This window comes from Zootoca vivipara, chromosome 2 (assembly GCF_965207765.1).
Source record: "Zootoca vivipara chromosome 2, rZooViv2.hap1.1, whole genome shotgun sequence".
Taxonomy (NCBI): domain Eukaryota; kingdom Metazoa; phylum Chordata; class Lepidosauria; order Squamata; family Lacertidae; genus Zootoca; species Zootoca vivipara.
In genome coordinates, this window is record NC_142584.1 from 115,411,775 (window position 1) to 115,431,732 (window position 19,958).

The window sequence follows — 19,958 nt, forward strand, 5'->3', positions numbered from 1 at the left end:
TGGCGCTGTGAGAAAATTAATAAATTTGGGGGAGTGTATCCATTAAGAACTAAAAAAGATGCTCAAAGCTCCTATAGGAAAAAAGCCAGAGGCATACCTAATGGGCATTATAGGAAAGGACACCTCACAGGGTAAGAAAAGTTTATTCTTATATGGCACAGCTGCAGCCAGATTATTACTTGCTAAAAATGGGAAAGGGGACATTATTCCTACAAAAGAAGACTGGATAGGGCCCAGGGGTCCCCAAACTTACCCGGCTTTGGGCCGGATGCCCACCGCACCTATTGCGTGGTGGGCCGGAGGGTGGGGGAGCGCGCGCGGCTGTGTGCACCCATGCGCAAACGCTATTTCTGGCACACTCCCAACCTGGAAAGCGCCGGAAATAGCTTATGCGCATGTGCAGAAGCCTCCTCCGACCCGGAGGTACACCGGAAATAACGCTTGCATGCACACAAGCTATTTCCCGTCGCTTTTCTGGGTCAAAAGTCGGCAGCTGCGCCACACCGCGCCGGTAAGAGCGGGCGGCAGGGGTCCCCGGGGGCCGCATAAAAGAGCCTCTGGGCCGTATGTGGCCCCTGGGCCATAGTCTGGGGACCCCTGGGATAGGCATTAAGGAAGGAATGGCAATGCTTTGAGGACCAAATGAAAAAAACTGCTCAATAGAAAACCTGTTGATATGTATGGACTAAGTGTGTAAAGTTAAATCGCATTATGACAAAATTAAAAGGTGAATGTTGAATACTATCAAAAACACAATGTAAATATGAGTATAGAATATTGAAAGATGTCGAGCTGAGGCGGAGGGTAGTCATAGTGTTGGAATTTTTATTTTTCGTATCTTTATTTTATGTTGGAATCTTTATTTTATGAATGGTATATTGATTGTATTGATTGTACATGTATATATACTTTCTATAATACACTTTATTGAAGGGGGGGGAATAGAATAAGATAAAATTGCTTGCATCCACCAAGACCTTGACTCTGCTGTTAAAGCAGATGAATTCCATGGGGCGTTCAGAGCACAGTCTAGTCCTGTTGTGTTGGATGAGTTTTTTCGGTTGGTAAGGCCTGAGGATATGGACAAGGTGCTCGGATCAGTCAAGGCAACCATTTGCACTCTAGACCCTTGCCCCTCTTGGCTGATAAGAACCAGCAGGGAGGGAACAGCTGGCTGGGCCAGGCAGATGATCAATGCCTCTTCACAAGAGGGAGTGGTCCCTGCATGTTTGAAGGAGGCAGTGGTAAAACCACTCCTTAAGAAACCTTCCCTGAATTCAGAAAGCCTAACTAACTACCGGCCACTTGCTAATCTCCCTTTCCTGGGCAAGGTTCTGGAGCAGGGGTCAGCGAACTTTTTCAGGAGGGGGCCGATCCACTGTCCCTCAGACCTTGTGGGGGGCCGGACCCACCCTCTCCTGAAAGCACCCCCCTCCCAAAAGGACCCCCCACTACCAAAAGGAACCCCCCCTGCCGACGCCACTCATGCTGCAGCCGCTAATGCCGCCTTGTCTTCAGCAGCGTCATCCTCTACCTCAGACAGGCTGTCAGTAGGGTGCAGAGCCCATGTCTGGGCGGCGGAGGCAGCCTCTCCGCCACTGCTGCTTCCTCCCGCTCGGCTCTTACCCATACGCAGCTGCCTCAGCAGGAAAGAAGGGTCGTCGCCCAGAGGCGTCCGGAGCTCGGATTGGCTGCAGGAAGCTCCAATCCAAAGCCACGGGCAGCACCGCCGCCCACCCAGGAGCGTCTGTGGCTTCGGATTGGCTGCAGGAGCTTCCACGCCAAGACCTCTGGGTATAGGGCGGTTTATAAACTCAATAAATAATAATACAGTGGGAGCTCAACTTACGAATTTAATCCGTTCCGAATGCACACTCTTAGGTCGAAAAGCGGTTTCCCATAGGAATGCATTGGGAACGGAAAAATCCGTAAGTCGAGGAAACCGCATCTAGCTGCGATCGTGTTTTCTGTTTGGATGTCGAAAAAAATTGTAAGCGCGTGGCCACTTTTTTTGCTTGTAAGTCAAAAGCGTTGGATGTTGAGTAGCTCGTAAGTCGAGGTCCCACTGTACTAATATTGATATTATTTGTTTCCTTGACATTTGACGGGAGTGCATTCCACAGGGTGGGCACCACTACCTAGGAGGCCCTCTGCCTCGTTCCCTGTACCTTCACTTTGTGCAGTGGGGGAACTGCCACAAGGCCCTGGGACCTTGATCTCTGTGTCCCGACTGAATGATTGGGGTGAAGAAACTCCTTTAGCATTTCATCAGTTTGCCTTTTTATTCCAACAGGAGATATTGAATGGATGCTGGCAGAAGGAGAACAATCAGAAGTGTCACCTAAAGGATCCAAAGAGGAGGAGGAGCAAAGGAAGCTGAGGGTTCAAGATGGAGGCAGCAGGCAAGAGGGGAGACAAAAGCAAAAGCTGGAGGGTAAATCCGGTACGTCTCAGGGTGGTGAAAATCAATTTCGCAGAGAGGAGAAAAAGCATGAATGCACCGTGTGTGGAAAGAGATTGGGTAGTCTCTCAACTCTGACCACACATCAAAGAGTACATACAGGAGAGAAACCGTATAAATGTTTGGAGTGTGGAAAGAGCTTCAGTTGGAGTAGAGCCCTTACTAGACACCGAAGAACTCATACAGGGGAGAAACAGTATACGTGTTCCAAGTGTGGAAAGAGCTTTGGTTACAGTAGCAGCCTTACGTCACACCAACAAATTCATACAAAGGAGAAACCATATAAATGTTTGGAGTGTGGAAAGAGCTTCAGTTGGAGTGGTGGCCTTACTAGACACCGAAGAACTCATACAGGGGAGAAACCGTATACATGTTCAGAATGTGGAAAGAGCTTCAGTGACAGTGGTTACCTTACTAACCACCGAAGAACTCATACAGGGGAGAAACCGTATAAATGTTTGGAGTGTGGAAAGAGCTTCCGTCAAAGTGGTAACCTTACCTTGCATCAAACAACTCATACAGGAGAGAAACGTTATAAATGTTTTGAATGTCAAAAGAGCTTCAGTGCCAGTAGTTCCCTTATCTTGCATCTACGAACTCATACTGGGGAGAAACCGTATAAATGTACAGAGTGTGGAAAGAGCTTCAGTCACAGTGGTACCCTTACTAACCACCGAAGAACTCATACAGGGGAGAAACCGTATACATGTTCAGAGTGTGGAAGGAGCTTCAGTAAGAAAGATGGCCTTACGTCGCATAAAAGGTCTCATACAGGAGACAAACCGTATACATGTTCAGATTGTGGAAGGAGCTTCAGCCACAGTAGTGCCCTTAAGTCGCATCAACGAATTCATACAGGAGAGAAACCGCATACATGTTCTGAGTGTGGAAAGAGCTTCACTTACAGCAATGCGCTTACTAAACATCAACAAATTCATCGAAGCAGCAAACCGTATAAATGCCGGGAATGTGGCAACAGTTTCAGTCGCCTTGACTCCCTTTCCCGACATCAAAGAATTCATATAGGGGAGAAACGATATACATGTTTGGAGTGTGGAAAGAGCTACAGCTACAGTTGCAACCTTACCTTGCATCAAAGATTGCACACAGGAGAGAGACCTTATAAATGTTTGGAGTGTGGAAAGAGCTTCAGTTGCGGCAGCTCCCTTACATTGCATCAAAGAACTCATACAGGAGAAAAACCGTATACATGTTCAGAGTGTGGAAGGAGCTTCAGTTTCAGTAGTAGCCTTACTAGACACCAACGAAATCATACAGGAGAAAAACCGTATACATGTTCTGATTGTGGAAAAAGCTTCAGTTGCAGTAGTAGCCTTACTAGACACGAAAGAAATCATACAGAAGTGGCTTAGTCATGCTGGCCCCATGACCCGGAAGCTGTACGCCTGCTCCCTCGGCCAGTAAAGCGAGATGAGCGCTGCAACCCCAGAGTCGTCCATGACTGGACCTAATGGTCAGGGGTCCCTTTACCTTTAAGGTGTCTCAAAGCAGCTCACAATCTCCTTTCCCTTCCTCCCTCACAACAAACACTCTGTGTGAAGATCACACAGCAGCTGCATGTGGAGGAGCGGGGAATCGAACCTGGTTCACCAGATTACGAGTCCACCGCTCTTAATCACTACACCACGCTGGCTCTCAAGCTGTGTAAGGCTTGCACAAGCTGTTCCTCACCACTGACGGAGAGCCTGCCCAGACCCCAATGTGTCTGCTTTGTGCTCTGCCTCTTCTAGTGCCAAAGATTGCCCATTTTTCCACCAGGCACATGAGCAAGAGAGGAAGCAGGCAAGCAAATCCTTAAGGCCCAGTTTGCTGCTGAAGGCCACAGGAAAGCCAGGATCTGATCCAGGAATCCGAGGTTCATTGTGGGGATTCGTTTCTCTTTGCACCTTTTTAGGATATTAATTTTGGAAATGCATGTTTTGCAATGTTCCCGAATTGCCCAAAAGGGCAGTCAAAAAAATTGAAGAATATTTGCCCCCGATTTTAGAACTCCCTTTCTATTGATAAGAGGCAGTCGCTTCCACTGTAATCTTCAGCATCCACTAAAAACATTTTTATTCATGCAAGGCTGTCCAGATGTGTCAAATGTTGACATGTGTTTTAATTCGGGTTTTAGCATTCATTTTAATTAATTTTTAATAATTGGTCATTTTAACATTTTTTTAAATGGCAATTTCATTGTTTTATTTTTCCAGAACTCTGGATTTTATATATATACTAGCTGGCCCTGCACGCGTTGCTGTGTGTTAGTCTGTCAAATGGAGGGTAATAGTCCCCCTTCAGATCCCCCTGAGCATCTGAGTCCACCTGTTTTACAGGATCTCGTGGCGGAGGCGGGGTTTGTGGGGGGACGTGGATTGGAGTTAATTGTTGTAGGGTGTGTGTGAAATGTACGTAGTAAAGATTGAGATGTGGATTGATTAAGGGGTTGTGTGGGGGGTATTGTTGGTATTAGGAAGTTAATAAGTCATGTAGGTCGGGGTACAGATGGGTTATCTTACCTTTAGAGTTCTTTTTTGAGTTTTGGATTTGTATTTTTGGTGATGGAAGTTTATGCCAGGGCAGTCTGGATCTCAGGAAGGTAGAATTGGTATTTGGAGCGGCCTGTTAGGAAAGTGTGGGAGGTGGGTTTATTAAGGGGTTGTGTGGGGGGTATTGGAATAAGAAGTCATGTTGGTGGCGGTAGAGATGGGGTATCTTACCTTTATAGTCCTTCTTTGAGTTGTAGAGTTGTAGCTTTGTTGATTGAAGTTTATCCCTGGGCGGTCTGGATCTTGTGAAAGTACAAATTGTATTTGGAGTGGTGTGGTTCCCTTGGGGAGTTGTAGTAGGTTGTTTCACTGAGTTTTTGGATAATGGAATTGGGGTGTGTGGGGTGTTCAGTGATGGTAAGAGGGTGTGATTGTCAGAGGGAATGGTATGGTTGTGAGAGTGTGAATGTTAGAGGGAAAGGGTCGGAGGAAGGTGGTGGAGACGTTTGGAGGATGTTGTTTAGGAGGGGAGGAAGGATCAGAGGATGCTGCTGGAGAGGTTTGCAGGACGTTGTTTGGGAGGGGTGTGACGATCCCCCCGCTGCCACCAAAAATATGAGGGTTTTTCCCCCCCCCCTCACTGCTTTACCATCAGAGGCTCTCCCTGTGCTTCTCTACAAACAGGAGAAGAAAACCTCGAGTGTCCAAATTGGACTTGTCTCCAGAGTACCTCAGGCGCTGCGTTCGAAACCTATGGCCACCAGTGGGAAGTCCCTCCCATGGATCCCTACTGCTACAGTGTGCCTCTCCCTTAGGCAACTATGTGGCTCCTTCGCCTTCGCTAACCAGCCCTTTGTATGACAGGAGAAAAAGCCAACAGTTTCCTCTTCCCCAGGAAAGCTTTGTTCTCCCCTCTTTGTCACACCTCTGAAGGTACTGAGACACTGCCGAGTCGGTGAACGTTTAAGCACATTTAACTTTATTATTTAACTTATAAACATGAATTTCTTTGGTTCTTAAAAGCACATATCTTCTTTTTATTTAACACAGACTTGTTACTACAACTCCTGCATCCCTCTCTGACACTCTACTCTCCAACTGCCAACTGCCATTTAGAATGCCCTCAAGCTCTGCCTCCCAAGGAACACCTGCCAAACTGGGAGTGATAGATTAACCCATGATGAACTGTAGTCATCATCAGGCACTATTCCATCACAAGGGGATTGTGAGAGGGCAGGTATCGGAGGAAGGTGAGAGGGAATGGATCGGAGGACGCTGGTTTAGGAGGTCACCAAGATTGCGGAAAGGCTCTGAGGGGCTTTGGGGGGGTGATTGTGAGAGGTAAAGGATCGGAGGAGGATGCTGGAAAGGTTTGGAGGATGTTATTTAGTAGGGCAAGGAGAGCGTTCATGAGAGTATGTGGGGGGGGGTAGTTGTGAGAGGGAAAGGATCGGAGGATGGTGAGAGGGAACGGATCAGAGGATGATAGGAGGTCACCAAGATGGCGGAAAGGCTCTGAGGGCCTGGGGGGGTGTTATTGTGAGAGGGAAAGGATCGGAGGACGCTGGTGGAGAGCTTAGGAGGACGTTGTTTAGGAGGGGATGAAGATGAAGGAAAGCGTTTATGAGGGCCTGTGGGGGGGTGTGATTGTGAGAGGGCAAAGATCGGAGGAAGGATAAGAGGGAACGGATCGGAGGACGCTGTTGGAGAGGTTAGGAGGACCTTGTTTTGGAGTGGATAAAGACGAAGGAAAGTGTTTTTGAGAGCCTGTGGTTGGGGTGAGTCAGAGAGGGAAAGGATCAGAGGACGGTAAGAGGGAAGGGATCAGAGGACGCTGGTTAGGAGGGCAGCAAGATGGTGGAAAGGCTTTGAGGGCCTGGGGGGGGGTGATTGTGAGAGGGGAAAGATTGGAGGAAGGGTAAGAGGGAACTAATCAGAGGACGTTGTTTGAGAGGCTAGGAGGACCTTGTTTTGGAGCGGATAAAGATGGAGAGTGTTTTTGAGGGCCTGTGGGGGCTGTTATTGTGAGAGGGAAAGGATCGGGGGACAGTGAGAGGGAAGGGATCAGAGGACGCTGGTTAGGAGGGCAGCAAAATGGCGGAAAGGCTCTGAGGGCCTTTGGGGGGGTGATTGTGAGAGGGCAATGAACGGAGGAAGGATAAGAGGGAACGGATCAGAGGACGCTGCTGGAGAGGTTAGGAGGACCTTGATCCAGGAAAGTTGTTATGAGGGCCTGTGGGGGGTGTGATTGTGAGAGGGAAAGGATCGGAAGACGGTGAGAGGGAAGGGATAGGAGGACGCTGGTTAGGAGGGCAGCAAGATGGCGGAAAGGTTCTGAGGGCCTGTGGGCAAGGATCGGAGGAAGGTGTGAGGGAACGGATTGGAGGACGCTGCTGCTGCTGCTGGAGAGGTTAGGAGGACGTTGTTTAGGAGCGGATAATGAGCAAGGAAAGCATTTATGAGGGCCTGGGGGGGCTGATTGTGAGAGGGGAAAGGATCAGATGACAGTGTTGGGAGTATGTGAGGGAAAGGTATGGAAGTTGGGAGGAGAGGATCTGAGAATGTTAGGATGATGGATGGAGTGTGAGAGGGAAAGGTATACTTCAAGAACAGTTGAGGACGGTGGTAGGAGCTCAAGACGCTGCTGTCGGGTGTCTCCGATGAGATCTTGGACTCTCGTGGAGGAGGCGGGGTTTGTGGGTGTGGCGTAGATTCCATGGGGAGGGAGGGGGTGGTGGAGGAGCTGAGGGAATAACGCCACTTGAGGGCGCTGTTTTAGTTTGTGGGAAAGCAGGTCTGTACCTGTGCAGGCAAGAGATGTGAGGCATCTGAGGTTCTGCAAACACTCAGGAAGTGGCATGGATCGTTGTGTCCAAATTTCAGGGGGATCGGTCAAGCGGTTACCGAGAAAAGTGGAGCCCACAGTTTCACCATTTTTACATTTATATATATATATATAGATGTATATGTATGTATAGTAAAGTTGCATGTAAATTTTAGGGAACAAAATAATAAACGCCTACAAAAGAAGTAATAGCAAAACAAGTGTGCAATTCCTAAGAAGCCATTTACAACTCACCATGTAGGTTTTCTCAGGAGTCAGTCCCACTTTTCCCAACAGGTGCTTAATCTCAGAGAAAAGCGGCTCAATTCAGTTTGGGGATTCCCCAGGCAGAAGAGATTTTGGTCCTCTGAGGGTTAAATCTGCTCGCCTTAACTCTGCAGGCTTTCCCAAAAGGTCTTGGGTGTTACAAATCCTTTCCTCACTATTAGTGCCACCTGGTTGGATACAGTTCCATCACAATGTGCTTGCTTATAAGAATCTGTGTTTGACAGTGGAACGGTTTCACCTTCCTTGGAGGTTTTTAAGCAGAGGTTGGATGGTCACCTGCCAGGGATGCTTTAGCTGAGATTCCTGTATTGCAGGGGGTTGAACTAGAGGACTCTCAGGGTCCCTTTGGGGTCTCTTCCAACTCCACGATTCTAAGAAAGCTGCCCAAACAAACACATCCCCCCTCGCCCAGCCCATTCACAAGGTGGGAACATAAATAACGCAGGAAAGTTGAAACGCAGTCTGCAGGGAAAAAACCTTTAACACAGTAGCTTACAAATTTTTCAGACTCCTACCTTCTTGGTTCCATAAAATTGTTCCAGTGTCCTCTAACAATAATTATTTGAATTTGAATTTCTATACCACCCTATACCCGGATTTCCCGGGGGTCTCAGAATAAAATAAAGATATAAAACCACAAACTACATAATAAAAATCAAAACAACAACCCCCACAAAAAGACCACCTGCATTACCCAAACCTATAATAAACCTATAATATATATAAAGAGCTGAGATTCCTAGAGCAGAGGAACAAAAGGCTGTCAGGAGAATAGGCGCTTCCGCTTCCTGTCCCGCTTCCCGAGGGAGAAGCTGGTCATGACGGCGGCTGTCCTTCCTTGCGGAGGCACTGGAGGTGGGTCATATTATTACATATTATAACTGGGGGGGCGGGGAGAGTGGGGGTGCTGCTGGAGAGAGTATGGGGAGGGTTTAAAAAACCCTATTCGGCCAACCGTTTCAATGTAAGTTATTTTTCAATGTCTCCTTTTTCTAGTCATCAATTTATCCAGATTTAGGGCTTGGGGTCAAGGCAAACCTTTAGGCATTAGAAAACCTTCTGCAGGGGCTCACCCTGGAACTTGTAATAATTTTTATCCGGCCTGATTTTAGTATAATTTATTAAATTTATATAACTCCCTATACCCACAGGCTCAAAGTGGTTCAAACTCAAACTCAAAATATATAAGCAAAACTGAAACAAAAACAACCCAATAACCCAACACACACATTTTGAAACATTTGTGTTTCAATCAAATACAGCAGTTTCTGCAAGAGCAGTTCTGGGCAGAAGTGGTTTTTTTAAAAAGGAGAAACAACGATCTTCAAGTCCACATTAACAGTCCAAGTGTGGCTGAGGCCTTATAGCTTTCTGTGCCACTGATGGTGTGCTGGGTGTAGGGTTTGTTTTTTCTACACTCACATGGCTTTTGCATGTTCCTGCTTCCAGAATGTCTTTCTGCAAGTGCATTGCTTTTCTCCTTTCTGCCATTGTTCATGCAAGGTAAAATGTTTTTATGTGTTTTGCAGCACAAGTTTTACTGACCTTACAGCTTATGAAGTTCTCCTGTTCTTGCTCCTGTTCTTTTTCAAAGATAAAATTTATTCTTTTTTGTTTAACCTGTGGTGTATAGTAAAGTTAGCTCAGTTTTACCCATGAACATTTCTTCACTTTTTTCCTTCAGCAATAATCCATTGCCCACCTTTACACGCTTTGTGCAGGGAAATAATAATGTTTATTAAAACAATTTTGTGCAGACAGCAGTAAAATGATTTTTTTTTTCTTTTGGTGGAGGCACAAAGCAGCTCTTTATTCCCTGGCAAACATGAAACTTCACACATACAGCTGGAATATACAGTTTCAAAATGACAAACATTCCAGGAAAGAGCAATAATCCTTATATGTTATTTCTTTGGTTGCTTCAGCTATTATATTTTGGGGGTGGGTGTCAGCATTAATGGTACAGTATATTTAAAGCATTTAAATATGCTCCCACTTCAAAGTTCAAATGCTGAACTTAAAAAATAGCATCCGTGCCTGTCTATATTATGGCAAATGTGAAGGACAAATTGCACTTAGCTTAAACCTGAACCTCTTAAAAACGGGTTCCCCCCCAAAAAAAAAATATAGTCCGGCCCCCCACAAGGTCTGAGGGACAGTGAACTGGCCCCCTGCTGAAAAAGTATGTATATCTATGTACAGTTGAAGGTATGCAAAAAAATGTATTCCCTTGGGATACAGTATATACAAGCTGTTGTTATTCAGGTAAGAATTTGCACTTGTATTTGAAAACATTTACCTTCAGTATTTAATGCCTTCACGAACTGTTTCATCAAACTATCTTTTTTCATGTCTCCTATGTCAAAGACGGGACAATTCTATGTTCAGCAAAGCTTAATTCAACCACATAAAGGCAAAAGGCCTTGAGGTCATTATTGACTTATGAGGTCCTGAACCGTAATAATAAATCTGCAAGATCTCATCCTTACCTCCTATGTCGCTTTTCAAACTCCAAATGAATTCTTTTAAATCCTTCTCAGAATCAAATCCAGATTTCCTCCTTCCATGTCACAATCAACCCAAAAGATGGCTTGATGAAACAGTTCGTGAAGGCATTAAATACTGAAGGCAAATGTTTTCAACATATAGTTGCAGCTTTTCCCACTTTGTCTTTCGAGAAGATCAAAGCAGGTGTGTTTGATGGACCTCAAATTCGTGCCCTTGTTTGAGATGAGGAATTTGTCAGGAAGCTGAATGGCAAAGAGAAGAAAGCATGGCAGTCTTTTGTGGCAGTTATCAAAAGCTTCCTTCCTTGGCAACAAAAAAGCAGACAACTGTGAGGTTGTGGTTGAAAAAATGTTGGCTTTCCACAATATTGGGTGCAATATGAGTTTGAAGCTCCATTACCTGAATAGTCACCTAGATCAATTCCCAAAAAACCTTGGGGCAGTCAGTGATGAACAGGGAGAGCGCTTTCATCAAGACCTGAAGACAATGGAAGAGCATTATCAAGGGCGATGGGACAAAACTATGATGTCAGACTACTGTTGGACCATCAAACGAGAATCCCTTGTGCAAGTCCACAAACGCAAGAGCTACAAGTACAAATTCTTACCTGAATAACAACAGTTTGTATATACTGTATCCCAAGGGAATACATTTTTTTTTTGCATACCTTCAACTGTACATAGATATACATGTCATTTTCAATGCTATACATGTCATGTTCAATGCTATATAAGTCACTTACATTTATAATCATACTAGCTGGCCCGGCCACACGTTGCTGTGGTTCTTTCCTGTGATTCCCCCCACTCTGTCCAGACACATGACTTATCGTGCCCCCTCCTCCCCCCACCCCCTGGTTCATCCCTGTGACTGCCCCCACCCTGTCCCAACCCATGAGCTATTGAGCCCCCTCCCCCCCACCCTGCGGCACACCCATGTGACTGGCCCCACTATGTCCCAACCCATGAGCTATCGAGTCCCCTTCTCCCCCCCCCCACCCCTCCAGCACATCCCTGTGACTGGCCCCACCCTGTCCTGACTCATGAGCTATCGGGCTCCCCCCACCACCACCCCGTCTGAGCCCTCTGTTGTCTCCAGGGAGTGTTGGCCCCTCCCCCTGTTTCTCCATACCTTGACCCCCACCCTTGGAGAAGGAACTGTCAGCTTCTGGGTTCTGTTTCCCAGCATGCACTTTTTTCTGAGCCCTCTGTTGTCCCCGGGCAATGTTGCTCCCTCCCTCCTGTATTTCCATACTTGGGCCCCCACCCTTGGAGAAGGAACTGTCAGCTTTTGGGTTCTATTTCCCAGCATGTACTTTTGTCTGAGCCCTCTGTTGTCCCTGGGGTGTGTTGGCCCGTCCCCCCGGTATCTTCCTACTTTGGCCCCCACCATTGGAGAAGGAACTGTCAGTTTCTGGGTTCTATTTCCCAGTATTTACTTTTGTCTGAGCCCTCTGTTGTCCCCTCCCTCCTGTATCTCCATTCATTGGCTACTGCGCACGCATCGTGAACATTTATAATTAAATAGATTCATATTTTTTTAAAAAATAAGAACATGAGAACCAGAAGTTACTATTGTTTAATTTTATTTTTTGGGTTGTCGTTTATTTTGGTGGGTATTGTATGATTTGGGCATTGTTGTGTGTTTTGTGGTTTGTTTGTTTTGGTTATTTGTTTTGAATGTAGGATGTGGTGTTGGTTTGAGGACTTAAACTGGGGAGAGAAAGTGCATGGTTGTTGTTTTTTAAAGACGCAGAGTCTGGCAATCAGTCATAGTATAAAACCTAGGTTAAAAGGGGCACGACTGCCCTTACTTAAAATGGCCGCCGTAGCCTTGCATGTGACACAACGCCCACTAAATTAAAAAGCAAAAACCCCTAAACCCCTCGCAGTGCCCCCAAGTGTGTGTTAGGGGAAATGATGAATGACTGCCTAATGCTGCCAGGCGTTTATTAATGCAGCCGCCAGGAGAGGCTTTGGGCTTGGGCTTTGGAGGTGGAAGGGCCATTTTTTAAAAAATGTGGCACTTTTTTGGGTGTGGTGTAATTGGATTGTTATTTTTATTCTGTGATTCTTTCTGAGAACCACGCTGAGACCTCTGGGTATAGAGCGGTATATAAACTCAGTAAATAATAATACTAATATTAATACTTTCATTATTTGTACCCCACGCATCTGACTGGGTTGCCCCAGCCACTCCAGCTGGCATCCAACAAATATAAAAGCACAATAAAACATAAAACATTAAAAACTTCCCTATATGTGGCTGCCTTTAGATGTCTGCTTAAAGTTGTATCGTTGTTTGTTTGACATCTGACGGGAGTGCGTTCCACAGGGTGGGCACCACTACCAAGAAGGCCCTCTGCCTTGTTCCCTGTAACTTCACTTTGTGCAGTGAGGGAACCAGCAGAAGGCCCTGGAACCTTGATCTCCGTGTCCCGACTGAATGATTGGGGTGAAGAAGCTCCTTTAGCATTTCATCAGTTTGCCTTTTTATTCCATCAGGAGATGTTGAAGAGATACTGGCAGAAGGAGAACAATCAGAAGTGTCACCAAAAGGATCCAAAGAGGAGGAGGAGCAAAGGAGGCTGAGGGTTCAAGATGGAGGCAGCAGGCAAGAGGGGAGACGAAAGCAAAAGCCGGAGGGTAAATCCGGTACGTCTCAGGGTGGAGAACATCAAATTCACAAAGAGGAGAAAAAGCATGAATGCACTGTGTGTGGAAAGAGATTTGGTCATCGCTCAACTCTTACTTTACATCAGAGAGTGCACACAGGGGAGAAACCGTATACATGTTCTGAGTGTGGAAAGAGCTTCACTCAGAACAGTGGGCTTACTAAACATCAAAGAATTCATACAGGAGAGAAACATTATAAATGTTTTGAATGTCAAAAGAGCTTCAGTGACGGTAGTTCCCTTAGCTCGCATCAAAGAACTCATACAGGAGAGAAACCGTATACATGTTCAGAGTGTGGAAGGAGCTTCAGTCACAGTAACTCCCTTACGTTGCATCAAAGAATTCATACAGGGGAGAAACCGTATGCGTGTTCAGAGTGTGGAAGGAGCTTCAGAAAGAGTGGTGGCCTTAAGTCACATCAACGAATTCATACAGGGGAGAAACCGCATACGTGTTTGGAGTGTGGAAAGAGCTTCGCTCGCTACAATAGGCTTACTAAACATCAAAGAACTCATACAGGAGAGAAACGTTATAAATGTTGTGAATGTCAAAAGAGCTTCAGTGACAGTCGTGCCCTTACCTTGCATCTACGAACTCATACAGGGGAGAAACCGTATACATGTTCTGAGTGTGGAAAGAGCTTTGCTAGCAACAATGGGCTTAATAAACATCGAAGAACTCATACAGGAGAGAAACGTTATAAATGTTTTGAATGTCAAAAGAGCTTCAATCATGGTAGTGTCCTTAGCTTGCATCTACGAACTCATACAGGGGAGAAACCGTATACATGTTCTGAGTGTGGAAAGAGCTTTACTCACAACTATGGGCTTACTCACCATCAAAGAACTCATACAGGAGAGAAACGTTATAAATGTTTTGAATGTCAAAAGAGTTTCAGTGACAGTAGTGCCCTTAGTTTGCATCTACGAACTCATACAGGGGAGAAACCGTATACATGTTCAGAGTGTGGAAGGAGCTTCAGTCACACTGGTAGCCTTACCTCGCATCAAAGAACTCATACAGGGGAGAAACCGTATACATGTTCAGACTGTGGAATGAGCTTCAGTCACAGTAGCGCCCTTAAGTCACACAAACGGATTCATACAGGGGAGAAACCGCATACATGTTCGGAGTGTGGAAAGAGCTTCCCTCGTAGCAATGCACTTACTAGACATCAAGAAACTCATCAAGGCAGCAAACCTTATAAATGCTGGGAATGTGGCAACAGCTTCAGTCGCATTGACTCCCTTTCCCGGCATCAAAGAATTCATATAGGGGAGAAACGATATACATGTTTGGAGTGTGGAAAGAGCTTCAGCCAGAGTTGCACTCTTACCTTGCATCAAAGAGTGCACACAGGAGAGAAACCTTATAAATGTTTGGAGTGTGGAAAGAGCTTCTGTCGTCGTAGCCAACTCACGTTGCATCAAAGAACTCATACAGGAGAGAAACCGTATACATGTTCGGATTGTGGAAAAAACTTCAGGTGCAGTAGCTCCCTTACCTCGCATCAAAGAACTCATACAGGGGACAAACCGTATACATGTTCAGAGTGTGGAAGGAGCTTCAGCAAGAGGAGTCACCTTACTAGACACCAAATAATACATAAAGGGAGGAAATCTTAGAAATGTTTGGCGTATGGAAATAACTTCTGTGAGAAGGGCTCCCTTACTAAACTGAAAAGAACTCGTACAAGGGAAACATCTTAGAAAGGGTTGGAGTGTGGGAAGATCTTTAATCATATCTAACTCCTACAGAGAGTAAGCCAATGATTGTGTTCAGAATTAGAATTTGCTTCCATTAGAATTCCATTAGATTTTTTTTTTTACAGGTTTAAAATAGACTTTATTTCTCATCTTTTTAAAAAATCGCAACAAATCCATAAACAAAAAAGAGAATACAAACTCATAAACAAACAAACAAAAAACAAACAAACAAACAAACAACAATTAATATAGTTTACAATCCATCAATAAAATCTTCCATACACTCCAATTAAAATTTCTTCCCAACCCTTTATATATCGCTTTCCTTGTAATCTTCTTAGTACTTGCATTACCCTTTTATTAACCGTTAATTATCTCTAACTTCCTTTAATTTTACAATTATCCATGTAAATATAAATCTAACTATAACTATATCCCCATGTAGCTCTAATCCCAACAAATCGCAAGCTCAGTTTTAATTCCCTTATTCCTAAAATACACTTTTACCTTATTCCTAAAATACATTTTTATTCCTTTTAGTAGCTGCGTTGCAGATTGTTCTCCTGATCAGAGTTCGATTTACATAGCTATACAGTGGTACCTCTACTTACGAATTTAATGCATTCCGAATGCACATTCGTAAGTCAAAAAAATGTGTAAGTCAAATCCCATAGGAATGCATTAAAATGCAATAATCTATTAAACCTTAAAAGCTTCCCTAAACAGGGCTGCCTTCAGATGTCTTCTAAAAGTCTGGTAGTTGTTTTTCTCTTTGACATCTGGTGAGAGGGTGTTCCACAGAGCGGGTGCCACTACCGAGAAGGCCCTCTGCCTGGTTCCCTGTAACTTGGCTTCTCGCAGTGAGGGAACCGCCAGAAGGCCCTCTGCACTGGACCTCAGTGTCTGGGCAGAACGGTGGGGGTGGAGATGCTCCAGGTATACTGGGCCGAGGCCGTTTAGGGCTTTAAAGGTCAACACCAACACTTTGAATTTACTTGGAAACATACTGGGAGCCAATGTAAGTGTTTCAAGACTGGTGTTACATGGTCTTGGCGGCCACTCCCAGTCACCAGTCTAGCTGCCGCATTCTGGATTAGTTGTAGTTTTGAGGTCACCTTCAAAGGTAGCCCCACGTAGAGCACATTGCAGTAGTCCAAGCAGGAGATAACTAGAGCATGCACCACTCTGGCAAGACAGTCTGCGGGCAGGTAGGGTCTCAGCCTGCATACTAGATGGAGCTGATAAACAGCTGCCCTGGACACAGAATTGACCTACGTCTCCATGGTCAGCTGTGAGTCCAAAATGACTCCCAGGCTGCGTACCGGGTCCTTCAGGGGCACAGTTACCCCATTCAGGACCAGGGGGTCCTTCACACCTGCCCATCCGCCATCCCCAATATTTGTTAATCTGGTGAGAATTGATGTTATATTTTTCAAATACATTTGCTGGTATTCTCTTGATATATGTAAAGTAGATCTTTGCAATGAGAGCCCTCAGATCACAGCGCTAATGAATAAATGCTGTTGAAAAACATATACTGTATAATAAACCTCAATACGCAGTCAAAAGAGTACTGAGAACAGTATAGAAGATACATTGATTTTCCAGCCTGTGTCTAGAGTGTTAATAGGTCACTGTTTCAGGATGTGTGTTTCTTCACCTTCATCTGCCTAGGAGGGCTTTCAATTTTATGTCTCCGAAATAGCCAGGCAGTGGCTGGTTCCTGATGGGATGTATTTGTGCTGTGTGTTCTCCCCCAAAATATTTTTTATTCGTTTTCCAGATACATAATCATAAAAACAAAAAACAAAACAGAAACTCAAACAAGAGAAAAAAGAAAACATATAAAAAGAAAAGCATCCCGAATCTTATATTGTTTACTTAACATTGTTGACTTCCTCAATTCCCCCTCACTGGGTCCATTTTAAAATTCTAATTAAGCAGTTTTCATCTTGCATCTTAAATTAATCTACCACATTTCATCATGCACACTCAAATATTCTATTCTAAAAATATCATCTCTTTTTCACCAATAATTAATCAATTTATCCAAATTTTAAAAAAAACACCCTTTCTTCTACTATTTCTCCCCTTAACCTCAAAATTTTACCAAGAATTTTCCATGACTTTAAATACACAATTTGTAAAATTACTCTGTCATGGAATAAGCAATATGCTGTATCTAGGTGAAACCCTGGTTCATTGCAGTGCATACTGGGAAGGTCTGCAAAGGAGCCTGGGAATGGGTTAAGAGAAAACCTGAGTTTCTGAGAAGCTGTCCTTTTGCCCTGAGGGCGGAATTCCTCTCCTGTCAGCCCCCCTCCCTTTTGATTTGCATGCTAATTGGAGATCTGCTTTAGCTGGGGAAGGATGTCTGTTTTGAAAAGTGTTAGAATCACAAAGGGCCAGGCCTTAATTGGTTTATTGTCTCTGGCTGTCCTGAGAATCCGCAGGGTCGTTTGATGGCTTAACTCCTAATGAGATGAAAGAATAAGTGCCTTGTTGATCACCTATAGGCTCATTCAAGAACTAAAGTAAAATGTAAAATAAAAAAATTCCTTCAGGAATTTTTTTATTTTACTTCGACCCAGACTAACACGGCTACCTAAAGTAAAATGTGATTGGCTTAACACTGAAATACACACTGTGTGCTAAATCCTTAAGACCTGTGGGTTTTGAAATGTTAATTGCTAGAGTCTGAGCTGGAGCTGAAGTTTTGCTACCTCTAACCTGGGGCAGATGTAACAACATGTGCTTTAGCTGTGCCCTGCCAGGCTGGAGAAGGCACAGCGCTGGTTTTCCTGTTAGCTTTCATACGTATGTATAAGTTAGTCAGTTGTTATATTTGTTATTTTTAATTGTAAACTCTTTGTTAAGAAGTGCATAACCATTCTTGTTTAACCTTATTTTTGAATAAATAGTTAAAAGACATTTGTCTGGGTTTGGTTCCTTTGGCTGCTTAGCTGATTCTGGTCCTAGACTGCTCGCACCCTACCAAGCCAACTTTTTGTCTGAATTACCTAGAGGTATTCAGTGGTGGCAGTGTTACCGATACTTTTGTGTATTTTAAACCTCACTGTCTCATTATCAAACTCGCCTGCCCTAAAACTGAAGCCATGCTCTCTCAGGTACAGCAAGCATCTATGGGTCGGTCCTTTCTAGCTCAGATGCAAGAGATTATGTCATGTCGTTCTCAATAATGATGTTTATTTTAGTGAGTTCAAAGGTGAGCTTTGGGCAAAGCTCTGGAGCTTTATTGAGAAGCAGGTGCCAAAGGGAAGGGAATCATTATATTAATAATTATAAGCATTGCCTCTGCAACACTGTGAACGTGTTATGTACTGAGCTGAATCCTAGAACAATCGGATCCAGCAGCAGTAGTCTGCTTGGTCCACAGGAGCCACCCGATCCAGCTCCAGGTGGAAGTGAATCAGCAACCTGATTGGCCTGCAGGAGCAGCCAATCAGGCTGCTGGCAGAAGTGAATCCGCAACCTGATTGGCCGCCTCGCACTGCTCCACAGGGGCCTGGGACTTGTCTGTTCATTCCCAACAGCAGGGGCTGGCGGACTGGCTGGTTGAGCTCCCTCACGTGCAAGCCCTTGGGAGGCAGAGACGTGAGAGGGCATAAGAAGAGAGAGAAAAGGAAAGAGGGTCAGAGGCCAGGGGTGCCTGCGGCACCCCTGACCGTCATTCAAGGCACCCCAGGGAGTCACAGCACCCTGGTTGAAAACCAATGCTCTAACACATAAGACTGTTCATAACTTCCACAAATGTACCAGCTGACATAACTGCCTCCGGCAGAAGGTGTATGGCATCACAGAATTATATATTGGAATTCTATAGCCCATAGAAGACAGCTCCTAGGGGCTGAGGTCTCTTCAGCCCCCAATGAAATATTTGAGCTCCCCAAAATTAATGGGCATTGCCATTCAAATGGTGTGGGGTGGGTGGGGGTATATGGGTGTCGTGCTGTATGATCAGTTATGTGGAGTGGGGCTTACCTGGGCTTCTCCAATATTTTGTTCAAGTTGGCAAAGTTGGCATCCCTGCTATAGCCTTTGAGAGTATTAACCCTTTACTTAGCATTTTGGATTTAATACACACACACACACACACACACACACACACACACACACACTATACCAATCGGTTTTCCATTATTGCATCCATCATAACTTGTTTACACTGTTGAATTTATCTTAATGCTGCCAGCGTTTTCAGCTGTACACAGTTCCCCCCCCCTGATATTCAATAAATGTTTCCCAATCTTCTCTAAGCGTATGTTCTTCTTATTCTCTTATTCTATATGTTAAGTCTGCAAGCTGCGCATATTATGTCAACTTAAGTTGCCATTCTTCTTTGGTTGGACATTTTGGGTGCTTTCATCCCACATATAAGGCTGGCATGACCTTTAATAACATGAGCTTGGGCCTGCTCCCCATACTGCTCTTAAATGGTATAGTGATGGATTCCATTAGCAGCCTGGCTCTTCTAGCTAGGCAGAGCATAAATGCACCTCACCTTTGAATGGGTCAGGGCAGCAGGACAAGGCCTATCAAGGCTCAGATAAATAGCCCTGGTTCAGACTTTTACCAGAGAATTGGCAATACCTCTTCTCTTTCCAACTCTGTGGAGAAGGGGCAGGGCCTGGAGGAAGGGAGAGAGGAAATGTACCAAAGAGCCTAAAAATGCTAGGAAACTGGCCTATAAAATGGGCAGACAAGGATGGGACATGACAGAGGCGCCTGCAAACATGCATGGTGTGCAGAAAGCTCATGGAGTTTGCTTTCTGAATGCCAGTTTCGGGGGGGGGCATCAACAGAAGAGCTCTCTTTCCAACTTGCTCTGCTTGTGAGGTTTCCAGAGGTTTTTGGTTTTTTTAACATTAAAATATCTGGTTTTAATGAGAACACAATATGTATTATTAAAACATGTCATTAAGACAGATTAAAAGTGTCAACATTATTGTTGAGCTAGTTGTACGCAAACTACTAACAGGGCCG

The 19,958-nt window shown here is 44.9% G+C and overlaps 1 protein-coding gene across 1 annotated transcript in view; it reads left to right on the forward strand.

Annotated features, from left to right (window-relative positions):
• The window catches only part of LOC118081404 (uncharacterized), a 25,186-nt gene extending 7,301 nt beyond the window's left edge, over positions 1–17,885 (forward strand). The window contains exons 3-4 of the mRNA XM_088664271.1: positions 2,294–3,825; positions 13,335–17,885. Of these exons, the coding sequence (XP_088520397.1) occupies positions 2,294–3,825; positions 13,335–14,873 (3,071 nt within the window). The 3' untranslated portion in view covers positions 14,874–17,885. The remainder of the gene's footprint in view (positions 1–2,293; positions 3,826–13,334) is intronic.
• Positions 17,886–19,958: the final 2,073 nt, after the last annotated feature.